The sequence below is a fragment of the Scophthalmus maximus genome, chromosome 9, assembly GCF_022379125.1.
Source record: "Scophthalmus maximus strain ysfricsl-2021 chromosome 9, ASM2237912v1, whole genome shotgun sequence".
In the NCBI taxonomy this organism is placed as follows: Eukaryota; Metazoa; Chordata; class Actinopteri; order Pleuronectiformes; family Scophthalmidae; genus Scophthalmus; species Scophthalmus maximus.
Genome location: NC_061523.1, coordinates 20,546,633 through 20,563,303, shown reverse-complemented (window position 1 = coordinate 20,563,303; position 16,671 = coordinate 20,546,633). Strand labels below are relative to the sequence as shown.

The following is a 16,671-nucleotide window of genomic DNA, read 5'->3' as shown; positions in this document are numbered from 1 at the left end:
AATATCTAAAAAATGTATGATCTTCAGATCATGCTTGATTAACAAAATGTTGTTTCTAATCAAGTGTCTATTTGCATTTGATTTCTCTGGTTCATCTTATAAATATATAAACAATACAGTTAAGTGGAAACTGATTAATCTAAAAAGACATTTTAAAATATAATAAAAGCAGTAATGAATCAAATTTAAAGCGACACATTTTCTTTACTTTTCAAATGATATTTAATTTTTTGAATCATCAGAATTAAAATACAGTGTAAAGTCTGTCAATTAATTTAATCATATTAAAAGAGATGCACACAATCAGAAACTCCTCAGACGCAGTCCACGGATTTCAGGAGCGGCGCGTCTGACTTGGAGTTTGACACCATGTAGTGGAATCGCGTGAAGCCTGGGGTTTTGTTACAGGCTGCACCTGGGGAGATAAAGGTGGTAATGGAATATGATTCACATCGACATCATTTGTCTTAAACTGTTGCTTCAGCTGCTAGACGAAGACTAACACTCAGCCAGGTCACGGTTATCTAGACCGTTGGGCAGCTGGACGAGTAGAGACTCAAATACGTTTCATCTCATCCAAGAGGCGTCCTCGGTTGTGACTCGCAGGTGGGGGGAGCCAGGCATTTAACCTCCGTTAAGGCCTTGGTTCGTTAGTGCTCCTGACAGAAATAGTTTTACTGAGACGCTAAAAAAACATCTGCATACACGGATGTTGTGACAGCAGTTGTCGGAATCACCTGAGGCGAAGTGTAAACGTCACCTTTGGAATCACATGAGGCTTAATGTGAACATTCACATGTGAACATTTTTCAATGTTGAGGACAAACAACAACATTGTGGCTTTAGGGTAAATAGATAAAATCCTAAACAAAACTGTACATCATATGTAATTCAAAAGGTTAATCAAATGAAAAAGGAAAATAATTCTGACGGAGATAAGAGGAACTTCACACCACTTTAGCTGCTACGATTATTTTTAAACTTTGTCCGTTGTCATGAGAACAAAAAGCCGTCTCTAGGTAGAAACGGGTTGTGCTGGAGTTTGAGTGGATAGGAGACAGTTTATTCAACTTTGAATGCAACCCTCTGCTTAAAACGTCGCACAAAAATCTTTGACCCTCCGTGAGAAAGAGTGAGAGCTCTTACAGTAGCAGCAACAATTTAGTTGTAAAGAAATTGCACGTGTGTGTTTTTTTAATGCCTTAATACATTTGATAATCATTTAGAATTAGGACAAAGACTGACTGTAAAAGAACAATATTTTCACAGATATTAGCCTAGTTTTCATTGGGTTTTGGGAATCCTAAGGATCCTTTGAAGGGATTTATCATGGAATTTTAATGCACTGTAAAGTGATTAGAAAGGCAGTTTTGTTTATAAAGCACATTTTATACACACAAGGTAGATTCAAGGTGCCGTACAGAGACATTAAACATAACGGACAAAATCAAAGTCAAAAAGCAATTCAAGACAATTTGTTTAAAGGAGCACAAATAAGAGGTCAAAAAGAACAGAGTGATTAGTTGGAATTATTAAGAAATATTCACCAAATGCAATAAGTGTGTAAAAAAAAGAAAAGATGCTTGTGTGTGTCAGGTGTTCGCTTCAGTTCCTTTGGCAGGGAGCATGTACAGTCTGTATTTGTGAACCCAAACACTCACCATAATGGCCTGTTGTGTTAGCACAGATGATGGCTCCAAAGAACTCGGAGTAATGCCTCTTGATTCTGGAAATGGCCATCTTGCAGGCTGCCGAGGGATCTGCCCCGGCCCTCATCAGCTCCACGGCCAAGTAGCTGTTGGCAGGATGACATGCACTGCACATGAGGCGAACTTAAAGGAGCGCTTGTCGAGGCCACCAACCAGGGTGATAATGGGCAAATTTGCTTTGCGATTATGGCGTGGGATAAATGTGATGTGAGCAATTATACTTTCAAGAGGCGCTGATCTAATGCGATTTTAAAAATAGTAACATTGCCACCCTCGCTCCACATTGACGCCGGGAATTCGGGACACCACTTTTCAGATGTTCACAAGTGTAAGAAATAAGCAAAATGTGGAGAAATGGAAGTAATTTGCCGCCGCTGCAATGCAAATTACCTGCTCGACACAGACGCCACAGGCGCAATTAACTCCATCATCTTGAGGTCAAATGTTTAAAACAATGAGTGGCACATCTGAAATTTGCCTTAAATAATGGACTTAAGCAAAAGTATAGGATTTTTCAGTATGAAATACAAATAAACCATGTTCCTCTGAGTACCTCTGATAGATGTACCATGTTATGTTTTTTTCACACCATAGCAAATTAGCTCGAGCAAAATTGCTCGTTTTACATTTGAATGTAATTCAATGGTTGCTTTATTTTTGGTGCTTTTTTTCAGCCTGTTGCTGGTGATATTATAATTTTGATATATTCTGCGTGACACTGCTCGGGCATAGCTTGTAATGACCCTCATCAATTAAGAATATGTAGACTGCTACGAAATATCTGGCCATGGAGAATGAATGGTAAACACACACATGGAGACAATATCTTTTAAAAAAAACCCACAACTCCCCAATTGTTCAAGGGATGTGACCCTGAAAAATATGACTGGAGCAGAATTCCCTCAGGTGTGGGTGTGAATGTAAAGCCGAGTGAAACTTGAAAGAACAGCATGTGTGCTAGCCAAACTATCCTGGATAAATAAAGCTGAAATAAAAATAAATCTTCTGAGACTGCCACACTCGCCCAGCCCTGAAAACAAACAGCAGCTTTAGTGAAATCTCGCCTCTTGTGGAATGTACAAATGACAGTTTTGGAGCAACACAGTCCACTCTTGTCTTTATACTATTGTTGCACACGCACCTAGAAGCTCACACCTTTAAAATCTACACATGTCATAGTTGATATCAATATTCTCTGATAAATAATTCCTTTGTCAAGAAAAAACCCCATGGCAACAGTTCTGTTACTGAAAAGGATAGATTTTTACAATAGTAAACTATTTTCATACACATTTTCTTTTACAAAGGAACAAACCATAAATTGCATGAATGCATTAAGTTGAGAAAGTTTTTGTCACATTTTTTGGAACATTCTTTAAAAGCTGAAAGAAGTAAACCCATACATTACTTACATACCTCAATGGATCCTTTTTTATCTGAGACAAATTAGAAAATCTTACAATGTAAAGGCCAAACAATCCTGACCGTCCCTATTTTAAATGTCCTATTTTATGGTTGTGAGTCACGCAAAGTCCCGCCAAGGTTACAACATAGGAAAGACTTTTTTTAATATAATATGAATTTTAATACAAAAGGGACAATTGATGGACTACCTTGGTAGGAAGCGCATCATGATATCGCCGTCTCCAGTAGCGGCAGCACCGCCAGCTGAGCTGTCTGCGTAGGCCCCTGCTCCAACTATTGGAGAGTCCCCAACACGACTGCAGGGTAGGAACATACACCCAGACAGAAACAGTGCCACGTGCAATACACACAAATTAAAAGAAAAAAAGAGAGAAAACTGTTTAATTTGCTTTTTAATCAATACGATTTAATGATTTCCTTTTCTATGTTTCTATAACTGCCCTCTACTGCACTTTGGTTTTGTAATTCATAATTTAAACCTTTTCAACCAAATCGTTTTTTGCAGCAACAACACTGATTCTTCTTCTTCTTTGTAGTTTCTTTCAAAAGCTTGACAAACTAAAAAAGTACCCATAACTTGAATCTTTTTGAAATTTTGTACAAACCTATACTTGTGCCTCTTAAAATATGATGAAACGGGGAGAAAATCATGCTAAAGTTTGAGTTGATGCATAAAGCCTATTGAATTGATCCTTTTGTCCCATGTTCCCCTTAGAGCCGCAACAGTTAATCGATTAGTGATCGATTACTTCATTGATTGCTTTTGATAACCGATTAATGGGTTCAAGTAGTTTTTATGAAGAAAGAAAAGTCATAATTCTCCGATTTCAGCTTCTTAACTTTGAATATTTTCTGGTTTCTTTGCTCCTCCATGACAGTAAAATAAATATCTTTGGACAAAACAAAACATCATCTTGGTCGCCATTTTTCTCCATTTTATGAACCAAACAACTAATCTATTAATCAGCAGATTAATCGATAATGAAAATGATCGTTAGTTGCAGCCCTGGTTCCCCTGACCAAGACCAGACTTCCCTGAGCCTTGTCAAAATTACCAACGCACATTTTGCAAAAATGTTCCAGCCGAAGTCGTCCGAATCTACGTACCCTGGAACTTTGTGAGTCATTCCATTGGTTGACGTGCCAGCCGCCATGTGACCGTCTCGATCAACGGCAAGCATCCCTGGTGCCGGAGAAGATAAGAGGTATGGAAACGATCAGCCATCATTGTGGTATCCTAGTAGCTAAATCGTGTGCCAGAGTCATTTTCGAGCCCTTGAGTGGGGGTTCGCAATTTGAAATTTTTTCATTAGCATAGCGCTAGAATCCTAGCAACTCCAGGTGCCAGAGACAAATCCAAGTGTTTTTCTTGATAACCTTTGCTTTAATGGGAATACAGTTTTTGAGTCATGTTCTGCTGCGAAATCTTCTCTTATCACTGTCTTGTCTCAATCAAGTGCTCAAAATTAAAAAAAAAAAAAAAAAAAAATTGCAAAGGGAAAACTGAGTTCACTTTCCGTGTTGGCTGATAAAACCTACCTATGGTGTCATGGGAGAGCCTACTAGCATGCTGTGCCCTCTTCGTCCTTTTCAGCGTCGCCCTGGGCTCGTAGGGTCCACAGGACGCGGAAGGATCCGGAAACACATTCTTTTTCGACAGGGGAGCGAGAGAGAGAGGAAGAAGCCATTACCGCTGGCGTGAGGCCGTCATGCGGGTACTTCATTATTGTAATAGCGCACGAGCAAGAAATGCTGATCTGCAGGCGTTTACTTTTGGCTTAACAACCGCCCGCCGCCGTCACCGATTAGCTCGGTGGCCGGTAATAAACAGTCGGCCGTCTTGTTTGTTTTCGGTATCTGAAAAATTCATGTTGCCAGTGGCCATGTACATTACACGAGCAAAACAGTTTGAAGTGAGTTTTTGGAATTCCGGCCGCTGCCAAAATGTGTCCTTCGGCGGTCAAACGGCATTTTTCATTGAGGCACAAAAGCCTACTGTACCAGCTCATTCATTCTAAGTTGACTTGTGTAGGTGGGGGGTGAGAACAGGATGTGAATATCTGTCAGTGTGCAGTGTAGTTTGACAAAAGGTTTCTCTATCTCTCTCCCTCGAGGCGTCCGCTCTGCTCTCGTGAATGACTGAGTGTACCAGCTTGACCTGCGGTGTGGTGTGAAAAGTTCATTCACTTCACCTCTGTTGCTTTGATCTCGCAGGTAAGTGGCATTCAGCTTTTGCAAAAAAAAAAAGAAAGAAAAAAAGTCAAATTTTGAGTTTTAAGTGACCGCTCGCAAAGTGCAAGACTCGGAGCCCTAAAAGGCAAAACTTAAATAATAAAACAAAGATCCTTTCACGTAGAATCTGTATCAGCGTCACTTCTCTAAAGGGCTTTCATCATGCCATCGGTAAACCAAAGTTGGGCTAAACTAGTCTGCTTTATGAAAGTGCCTGTGCATTATTCATGGCGCCAAGTCTGTTACATTCCATTTATTTCAGTTATAAATAATACAGGTACAGTTGTTCTCCAGTGACCTCGGCAACAATCTGGAACTTTTCAAAAAAGCCCAGTCAAAGGAATGATTTGTTCCCCGGGTCAATGGGGGAATAGTGACGCCTTTCTGCAGATTCATGACCATGCTTTTATTTGGCGCTGTCACCGCAAATCTTTTTATAATTATAACTACATGAATAATACAATGTGTGACCGCACTAAATGCAAAAGGTACCTGTATGGAACCCAATACAGTGTTCTTTCCTTTGGCTTTTACCTTCTACCATTTTTCTGTATTTAGTGATGAAAGTTAACTATTAGTATCTACTTGATAAACCAAATGATTAATTGGCATGAATGGGTGAAGAAAGCTTTTGGAAAAGCTTGGATGGTAGAACTGATCAGCTTTTTTTTTCCCCTTCCTCAACTACTCACAAGGTACTTATCTCCTAAGTTTTGTGGTGAAGCTCCTCAGAAGGATTGTATCTGTACTGGGAAGTACGGTGACCAGACGTCCCAAACAGTCCCTAATTACAAGCAGTTGTCCTGAATCCCGAATCCTATCCTGATTGTTCCCCAAAAAAATTCGACTAAACCGGAGTTTTGATTAGTTAGAGCCTAATAAAACTTTGAATCCTGATCTTTGTGGAACACCTTTGGTGTCACATTGCTGCCAATTGGTTGCATTGGTTACAGCAATTCGTATCCTACATGAATTATGGCTGTTGTTTAAAAAAGGTACCGGGACTCCCCTGCCCCAGATTTCACCCACTCATCTGGTCACCCTACTGGGAAGCCCCTAGTGTAAACCCTGTTAATTTGATTAATAGGACACTGTGTAATCTCTGTGGAGCGGCTGACTGAAAAGGAAACGCACATTTTGGGGTTATTGAAGAAGAGAAGGGCCATCACCTTTACCACAAAAGCCAGGCCTTTTATGAACTACTTTAGTAATGCCTGTAAAGTCCCGCGCTTAATATCATCTTTTTAAAAGTAGCACGCCGGCTGTAGCCAAAACAAGTGAGGAAAAGTACACATTCCAATAGATACACACCTTTCGATAATTAGGTTGGCAGTTGCTCTGCAGCCACTGTGAGAAAATATTCAAAGATTTGTTGGTAGTCAGGTCTTCCGCCACGAAGCCCATGTTTTCAGCAAACACGGAAGCTACAAAGAGAGAAGTAATACATTCAGGTCAAGTTGCACATTCTGCTCCACACTGACCTTGACACAAAGGTCACAAACAAAAGGAGGGACTGGAGGCAATCTGATCTCATTTAGTCTACAAGCTTTAGTCCTATGAGGGAGGAAGTCTTATATTGCTACCGTCTTGAACGGCAGCGACCTTTTCCCTTTACACCGAAATCATGGTTCAATTTAGACAAATAAAGCCAAATTAATTGAATTTCACTCTTATGAAATAGAATAACTTTTCATTATCATAGGTTTGACGTATGAGCGAAAGGAATGGATGTAGACGACACTTGTCATGTACAAATAAAATACTTCAATATTGACCTTCAGCTCTTGCAGAGGTGTGCTCCTCGTCTTTCTCCACTAATTTTTTGATTCATTCATTACACTCATGAAGAAAATTTAATAATAATTCTTAAACCGTTTAGACCATAAGTATTTGGACAGTTATACATTTTATTTTCGTTCTTTAGGCTCTGAGCTTCAGTGACACTCAATTTTGAAAATGCAAAATATCAGCTTTAATTTGCTCTTTTGACACATAGTGCCTGAAAATAAAGAGTTCATAAGAGACAGATACACATGAAGTAAAACCATCATATTTAATATTTTGTGGAAAGCCCTAAGTCTCTAACCTACCGACAACAGCAAGCACTTTGTATCTTCCCGGATGATGCTCTCCCTGAGTTCAGCGCAGCCTCGATTGACTCAGCCTGTCGAGGACTTCCCCCCCCTCTTTGCCCTTTAAAGCCCTTTCATTGCTTTTGCCGTATTCTTTTTTTTTTTTTTAAGGATCATTGTCATGCCAAATGATGAAGTGTCTTCCAATTACTTTTGATGCGTGTAGCTGAATATGAGCTCACAAATGAATGCTCCTGTATACCTACGCATCACCCCGCTGCTTCCGTCAGCAGTGAAATCATCAATAAATGCCAGCGTGCCAGCTCCATTGGCAGCCATACACGCCACCGCTATAAGGTAAAACCAGCACCGTGTTTGACAGATGAAGTGGTTGGCTTTGTGACATGAGTAATCCCCCCCACTCTTTCCTCTCTCTCTCTCTCTCTCTCTCTCTCCATAATTCGGAAGGAGGTTGATTTTGGTGTCGTCAAACTTTGTTCCAAAACTCTACCTGTTGCTTTTGTATTTTTCTGCAAACTGCAAACCTTTTTTTCCTCTTGACTGTTGGCAAGAAAGCATGTCTAACCGGCTACATCCTGGAGAGTTTTTTTTTCTTCTTTTTTTTTTTTTTTAATCTCCATGCAAATGATTATCCGGTAATCTACAAGACTTGTGTTCCTCTTACTACCAGCTATTCTCCTGCACACAATACCTTTTTATCAAAAGTTACCCAACCATTGATTTGGCAAACTACTTTTTGAACCCTTGTAATTTTGGACACTTTGTGTTAAATATATTATATATATATTGTGTAACTGTCCATATACTTGTGCCTTTGACTGTATGTTTCCTTTCTGGGCACTTATACAATCATTCTATTTATGTTCAAAAGGGATTATACTGCAGCTCTGACGCACGTATTCATCACCAACTGCTTGTGGTGTTGATCTAGGGATTAAAGCGTATTCAAGTGGTTGTTAATAAACCACCCACTGTGCACTAGGGAAACAATAAGTGCCTAAAAAGGTTTGGCCCTAATGTGACACCTGCTTGATTAATAATGACTAATTTAAATTCAACTGATCAGATTAATCTTCTCAAAACATTTTATTCCCTTTTTTTCCTACAAACTGGCTCAACACAGATGCATTTTTTTTAAAAGCTGTTGCGTTGGATCGCTGTTGGTCAATGAATTGAATCTACAAATTATATGTTGTTTAAATAATGACTGGATTTTCAAAATGCAACGATACGCCATTGAAACGTTCATCTTTTTTTTATAACTTTGGGGACATTCATCTACATATACCTGACTGTCCCACCAGCAGTGTGTGATCAGTGCGCTCCATCACGGCCCTTGCTACTCCAATGGCATTCTTGATTCTTCTCAGGCCTGCCACTGCACCCACCTCCATTGTATCCCTGCACACGGAGAACGCGCTGAGAATAAGAACTCCTGCTGCTGCAAGTAACCTGTCTATTAGCTTTTATAAAATGGTCGTGGAGACAAATAAAGCCCACACCCACAATTGCACACATCTCGGATGCCGTCCTCTCCCATCTCACCCCCTGCCCCCCTTTCATGATTGATTGGGCAGCCATTGACACAAATAATTTAAAATTAGCACAAATTAGTACCAAAGTTTCGTGAAATCTGCGAATTAATTGCTGCAATTCATTAGCAATGGGGTGTAAAGTCTGACACATTTAACTTGTGCAATTAATGTTTCACACAATTTTTCAAGTTTACTTTCAAGATATTATTGTGCGTAAAGCATCGTGGCTGGGGTAAAGCCAATTATTACAATGAAACAAGCCCATAAAATGCTTCTCGTGTCAACACTGTGGAGCCCAATGTGTGATATTTATAAATAAGCCAATGATATAGAAAAAATTAAACTTTCACTATGATGCAAACTACTGGAAAATGCCCTGTAATAAGACACTTTAAACTTAATAAAATGTTTTTTTTCTTGACACCGTGTCTAGTTTTTGAGGCTGCGGGTTGTGGTGACAATGCCATGGATTGCATGATATTGATTCATGCTTCTAACATTTTAATCCATCACAACAAACCAAAGCCTAAAGAGTTGCCATAGGATTGAGTCATTTCGCCTTTAGCACAATATCAAAAATTTAACATTGTTCTCATATGTTTTCACAGGCAGTCGTGTTTTTTTTTTCCAGGGATGTTCTATTGGATTTTGTGAAATTGTACAGGTGTTTTTGATTCACTGTCCAGAATATGTCTGCCAGTGATAACTACTGTATTTCGTATGCAGCTATATTGGATAGTGTGTGGGAGACGATCCTCTCCCTAGAACATATTCATGACTATGGAGCCGAAAAAGTCAATTTTCCTGCAAAATGGAGGAGGGAGCATCTCTCGGAGTAATACCAAACAGCTTGCTGCTTGCATTTGTCTTCCATTGTGGGCTGATATTTGCTTCCAAATCATAACCTCTTGAGTGTGTAAATGTTTGTGTTTAAGGACCCAATGATTAGAAAGCCTTCAGACCCTAATGAGCCTCGTGATTAGAGGTTCATTAAAGGAAGGTTCGCTGGAAAAGGTCAGCCCGTTAATCCTGTAAATGTTCAAGATGCACAGATAGCAGCAGAACAACTTTACACAGTCCGTCGGAATCCGAAAAGTGCCTTATTAAAGTGAGACGTTTTCAATTATACATAGGTCATACAAGATTCAAATTAGTGACACTTCTCTGTTCATTTTAGAGCTATTCTTGGCATATTCATTCTAAATTTCAGGGGAATCAGAAAGACACAGCATCGCTGAAGATTCAGGCTTTTACCAAAAGTGCCAAGGTATATGATTTGCAAATTAGATTTCCCCTTGTATCAAGCTGTACTGCCTCATTATGCTGCATTTTGGAGTGTTTTTACTTTGTCATTTCATATTTTCCGATAAAACTTTATGCCACTGCTTACCCATTCATGATCAGGGCGTCCAGCGTGGTCTCTCCGGACTCATCTGGGCTGCCGCCATAGCCCACACTACCGTCACACTGCTCCACTTCACAGCGGGCGCAACCCCTCTCCACCGCATCCAACACCGAGCCACCGGACTGCAGGACGCGCCACGCTGCAGTGTAACACAGGAAACGGTGAGTCGCTCGGTGCACAATATATACTAACCAAACAGATGCTGAAGCCATGACAAGAGATATAGCCTTTGCCAATGAAATGATTTCAGTGTAGCGAGAATTTTGTGGGCTACCAAACCTTTATAAGGATTTTTTTCCTTACCCGTGGAACCGGATGGTCGCTCTGTCCTGCAAGTCTCCACTTGACTAACAGTGGTTGAGTCTAACTTAGGTTTGAGCCTTGCTCTGTCAAATTACTTTATGATATTACTGGAATATCATACAGCAGTGCTTTTCTTGGAGAGTGTGATTTTTAAATGGAGCTGCAACAGTTGATCGATTAGTAACTGACTAAATTAATCGGCAACTATTTTGATAATCGATTAATCGGTTCAGGTAGTTTTTGTTGTAAAAAAAAGTCCCAATTTTCTGACTTCAGCTTCTTAAATGTGACTATTTTCTGGTTTCTTTGCTCCGGTATGTCAGTAAAACTAAATATCTTTTGTGTTTGGACAAAACAAAACATCATCTTGGAGTTTAGGGAAACACGATCGACTTTTTTACACCATTTTATGACATTTCATGGACCCAGACAACTAATCGATTAATCGACAAACAATCAACAGAATAATCGTTAGTTGCAGCCCTTATTTGACATATTCAGGTTAAATGAGGTTATTACTTCAATCTATTTGCAAGAAGAAGAAAGGAAAAAAAGTCTGTCTGTGAATTAAAAGTTCAGATGTCCACTACAGTGAATTTCCAAATAAACAGCGAGTGTGAGCTGACAAGCATTTGGCCACTGATCCCTGCCGGGTCCCCGAGTGCCCACGGGGGATCAAAACACCAACTGGCAGCGCTGTCACCAGCTTGCCACTAAACTCTCAGACCATTACTCTGCGTTCGGCGGGATACGACCACAAATTCCTCCTCATGTCATTTATGATTTCTCCATCTATAAATTCTGTTCATCTACCATCTTCCGGTAAGTGGTCTTATCTCAGGCTACATTTATTTATTTTTTAAAATCTAGATGAAACTCAAAGCATTACAATCCTTTTTATTTATAAAGGCGCTTGCAGAATGGAAGAGGGGGATTAGTCGCTTATTGTCAGCTGCTTTTTTAAGCCCCCCAAAGCATAAGAGATCTGCACGGGTGGATCAATAGTGGTGGCTCACAGACTACACCTTTAAATATCCACCCGCAGAACAGATAGCTGGGCACATTTTTCATTTTCACAGCCGCCTCGGGGGGGAGAAAGATGGTGACGTACATGTGATAAATTAAAGGCTATCCGTCTTTCAGATGGGGAGATTTTTAACTTCACTTCAGTCACCTACAGGTTTGATCTGCTGCTTGAGATGTTTTGAGCACCGTTTCTGTCTTTTTTTTTTTTTCCTTTTTTTTCGTGTCAGGGCTGTGCATGTGGTTGGAAATCCACTTGACTGCTAAGTGAAAAGCAATGCCTGGAATGTTTTCAGTTTCAATTTGAACGTGTCCAATGTATCATCCCGAAGGGAATCAAATAGAGTGCGGCGGCGGTTTACGATGCCTGGTGGGTTCGGCCCATTTCCTCTGGGCGGCTAAGACTCTGATGGGGCTTACATACCTGTACGCTTAAGCTGCAGTGCTGCAAAGAAAAGAAGAAGCATTTTATAATAATGTGGGGAGGAAATCCTGAAAATCCAGGTTACGCCGCCTGCCGGGGTTTGCTCGTTTCGTTATACATGCAAAACACACGCACGCACACTGACATGCTATCCCTCTCATTTCAGGAAGTAGAAAATATTATTTTCATAATCAAGGTCTCCTATGAATTTTGTTGATTAATTGATGCATTGTTTTCGTCTGAGCTGTCAGAAAAATATCTAACTGGGCCTTCACTATTTCCTAATGCCTGAGGTGATGTCTTAAAATGTTCTGACTTTCTTTCTTTGTTATTAAATAACCAACGGCGCAAATCCAAAAGATATTCAATTTGCCGTCAGGTATGAGAGCGGAGACAAGTCATGGGAGTCATTTGAAGCCACCGCGATGAGCCGCACCATGTCTCACAATGACGAATAGAAAATGACACTTCAAGACTTCACTTATAAAACTATACCACTACTGTCTCCAGCTAACTGGACTGTTAGACACGTCGTTGCTATTTAAATAAGCGGACGCGTTTCACAAAACACACAAGCGCCATGATATCCTAGGAATAAAAAAAAAATGAGTCATATCTGACTGTCAAGAGGAAGGCAGGTTCATCCAACTCCTGCTTCCCTTTCAAGTGTCCCACAGCTCAATTCCAAGGCTTTGTCTGCAAACTGAAATAGTTTCAGTGGGTGTTAAAAAAAAAGAAAGTATTATCAGTTTTTCAACACTTATATACATATTTTATACTATACATATACATATATATACATATATATATACATATACATATATACATACATATATATATATACATACACACACACACACAGAGTTCTTTACTCTTGAGATCATAGAGGATGGAAAATAATATCTTGCAAAGGCACGCCAACACAGCGAAGTGGAGAACACAACCTGTCTTCATTTTCATTAAAAAAATGTTTTAGTGCAGTCATGAAACCCCCCCCCCTCCCCCCCAAAAAAACAGTGTTATGCATAATTCCCTGTGACTGATGTGTTCAGTGGAATAATTGACGCCCAGAAACAACCATGTTAGTGGAAAACAATCAAAAACGAATTACTACCAACACACACACACACACACACACACAGAAATATAGTTTTGGGTTGTGGACTGAGTGAAACTTTTGTTTACCTGCAGCCGTCGCGTTCTTGAAAGGCCACGTGTTGATGACGAGCGGGAGCGATGCGTGACCGAGTGGGAGCAGCGAGGCGAACGTGCAGAGGACGATTGACGTAAACATCTTGACCCGACAAAACGTTGAACAAAGATACGACGAACCGCTTCTTCCTACCTACTTCCGGTCATTGCTTGTTTTTTTTCAAGTCGTATCCCAGCAGACGGGCAAAGCAGCAGGGCGTCACTTCATTTCCTTCTCAATTAGACAGTCTAATGTTCCATGTAGTCTTTTACAGATGCGCTTCACTTTGGTGTGGATGAAACGGCCGCAATCGAACTTCCTTGTTGTGTCGCGTGCTGCGGAGTGGGCGGGGTCTTCCTTAAAGGGGCCGTACGTCCTCTTCGGAGCAGGGGGGAAGTCGAGCTTGCACTTGTAAGGAATTTCCGGTGTCAGGAGGTTTGCAGCAAGACAACTGGAAGCAGCCGATGCGCAGTTTCAGCGGGAGACGTTTATTTCGAGATGTGGTTCGTAGCACAAAACGAAGGCGATTCAAAGTGCATATGGGTGCACAGTTCTTTTGTACCCACTATCTACGAAACAGGCTGCGTGAGATGACACATGTTTGATTGTCCACACACGTACACATCTGCGTCGTCATACTAGATCTCTTCAACATGACATTGGCCATCTATGTCATTATATTCGATTCGCTTGAACAAGATACTTGTCACAGCAAGGACACATCGTCGCCTGCATGATTATGTTGAGCACCAACAAGATATTGTTCACATTGCTCACAATCAGGACGCTTTCTGCTTCTACACACTTCGTCGTGGTATGTGGATATTTTGACACTACCAATGACTTGTTTATGATGATGATGTTGATAATAATAACAACAATGACAGTCATAATAATGATAATTAAGGCTGGGGAAATTGTGGTGAGGGGCTCTATCGAGTCATTTCCACATGCCCATTCCTGAGACCCCTAAAATATCGAGCAGAAAATAATAGCGATTTGTTTGCATAAGAATAAATAATTCCTGCGATTACAATAGGTTCCCCGTTCTGACTTTGTCAGTGGCTCGGGACCTAATAACAAAATAAGGTGAATGTTATTGTATTCAATCATTGCACCATGAGCCTTAGGCTGGATTTCTGATGAAAGTGTCTTTTATGTTTTTTGAAATTTGGGGATAAGATAATTGTGTGGAAAATTACCTCAATAAACTGGGAATTATTTATGAATAGGTTCGGGGGGAAAAAACTATTTTTATGAAATACAATTCTGAAAAGTGAGGTTTTAAAGTTGCCGGCATATTAATGGATTGTAAAAGATGCAGTTTTGATAGAGAGTCTAAATTAGCTCATTAGACTGATGGTTTAAAACATTATTTTAATTGTCATAATGACGTATGGTCAACCAAAAAGAATGTACTCTAATCTTTGTAAAAGTAGTAGCCATAGCTATTTTTTTTGTTTGTTTGTTTGTGGATTCTGTCTTGCTGTTGATTATCAGAAATTAAATAGGGGCAATCATATTCATAAATTCTTTGGGCAAAGTTTTTCTTGGGCGTTTTTATCCCTTGTGTTGCTTATTTATATCAGTATTAGGAAGGTGTGTCACTATCTTGCTTTATTTATCTGTATTTTGGGCTTAATTGTAAACATTGTTATACTCACACACATTGGTTTTATTCATGTCGTTGTATTTAGCTAATTGCCAATGTGGTGAGTTTTAGATAGAGCAACCTGCATGCATAATAATTGCCTTGTATGAGGAAACTATCTTGAAGCTATCTTATCTGAGATCAGTCGGTATGTAACCGAGCTGAATCTAAAGGAGCTGTGTGATGTTCCCACATGGAGAAGTGCAAATCAGTTCCTTGACTTGACTTGTCTGACTGAACTGATGTTAACAAGAAACAGCAACAACTGATGAAAGCCGAGGCAGTCCAAATAGCTGCGTCTCAATTCAGCGGCAGATTCTTTCAAAGGATATGCTCCACATATAGATTGGATTTCAGAAGATCAGAATTCTCGACTGAGCCTGCAACTCTTTCCAAAATTGAGATGGCCTGGCCAGAGACCAAAACTGATTGTACATTCAGGTGGTCCACCTCAACTCGTAAAGTCATAGATTTTCGAGGTTAGTAGCAGGCAGCAGCCCTCGCATATATGAGAGAGTGCAGCAGTGGAATAGTAGGAAATGATCTCATAACCATTTACAAAACAAATGGTGACATTTCACATCATCACATAATGGACAAATAGTGTAACATGTTGATTTGGAAAATAGATACAGTCAATAAGATATAAAAAAAATACTCACATAAAAATTCACACAAAACAATGAAAGATGTGTAGTTGACAATAAAAACAACACAAGTAATCTATCACTCCACTATAAATGGGAGCTTTACTGTGTGACTCTTATCCTGTCAAAGTTTTAGATTATGCTGAAATAATATAAATCCTCCTCTGGCTACAATGTCAGTTCTGAAAAAAAGGCATATGGCTAAAGGTTTTGTTTCCTGATAAGTAGTGCAAGAAATACGATATGGCCCCTTTGCAGTGGGATACAGTATGCTGTAGCACAAATTGATTGATTACTTTAAGTCTGTATGTTTTGAATAAGGAACAGACAATCAATACCAGAAGCCCCGGAAAGTCCAACAGACCCACATTTTTTTCCTTTTACAATGCATGTATCATGCAGTGGCAGTTCAGTTTTTGTTCCCCTCCTGGTTTTCATTGCATGTCCGTCTGACACAGTTTGGTCTCATCAACTGCTCAATGGAGAGATCATTGGCCTATCAAAGACGGAACAAATGATGAATATAAACCTTAAGAATTTATGGTTTGCATTTTGATTACATAGTCACATATCAAACTAAAATCCCCCTGGAGAACAGTTTTGGCACAAAGCCACCAGTTAAGTGTCGTCTTTAATCATTTCAGCACATAAATCTATCCCAGTGTTCCATTCCATCAGTCCGTTCCTCAGCTCCTTCAACTTACCCCCTGGTAGGATCATGGCTGTGATGGAAGCTGGTTGTGGTGAAAAGTTCTGGTATGCTCTCCAAGTCATACCACACAGCACTTGACACATGCCCCATGCTGGGTCTGGAAATGTTCTTTCAAGTACCTGGAATAACATATCGCGCTACAGCAGGCAAAGTGTCGCTCAGAACAGGAAACTTGATAGAATTGGATCCTCTCATTTTGTACCAGACAAGAACAAAGCCTGGGCTAGGCGGGGGAAACTAACAATAGAGTCTAACCTTGGGACGTGATCACCAACAGCATGCCATCTTTTACATTATTCATATGAAAAATACAATTTTCA

At 40.0% G+C, this 16,671-nt stretch overlaps 1 protein-coding gene across 3 annotated transcripts; it reads right to left on the bottom strand.

The window, feature by feature from the left end:
• Window positions 1-203: 203 nt before the first annotated feature.
• aga (aspartylglucosaminidase) lies at window positions 204-13,690 on the bottom strand. Of its 3 annotated transcripts, XM_035649900.2 has the most exons (10): window positions 13,335-13,688; window positions 12,150-12,170; window positions 10,385-10,538; window positions 8,748-8,860; window positions 6,678-6,790; window positions 4,674-4,782; window positions 4,242-4,317; window positions 3,323-3,430; window positions 1,662-1,795; window positions 204-415 (listed from the first exon to the last, which is right to left on the bottom strand). In XM_035649900.2, exons 1-10 carry the CDS (start codon window positions 13,441-13,443, stop codon window positions 315-317), a joined length of 1,038 nt encoding a protein of 345 aa, XP_035505793.1. In that variant the 5' UTR covers window positions 13,444-13,688; the 3' UTR covers window positions 204-314. The 3 variants fall into 3 exon arrangements, with proteins under 3 accessions (XP_035505793.1, XP_035505794.1, XP_035505795.1); XM_035649901.2 differs by lacking the exon at window positions 12,150-12,170 and having other exon boundaries at window positions 13,335-13,686; XM_035649902.2 differs by lacking the exon at window positions 204-415 and having other exon boundaries at window positions 1,672-2,739; window positions 13,335-13,690.
• Between the last annotated feature and the right edge of the window lie 2,981 nt (window positions 13,691-16,671).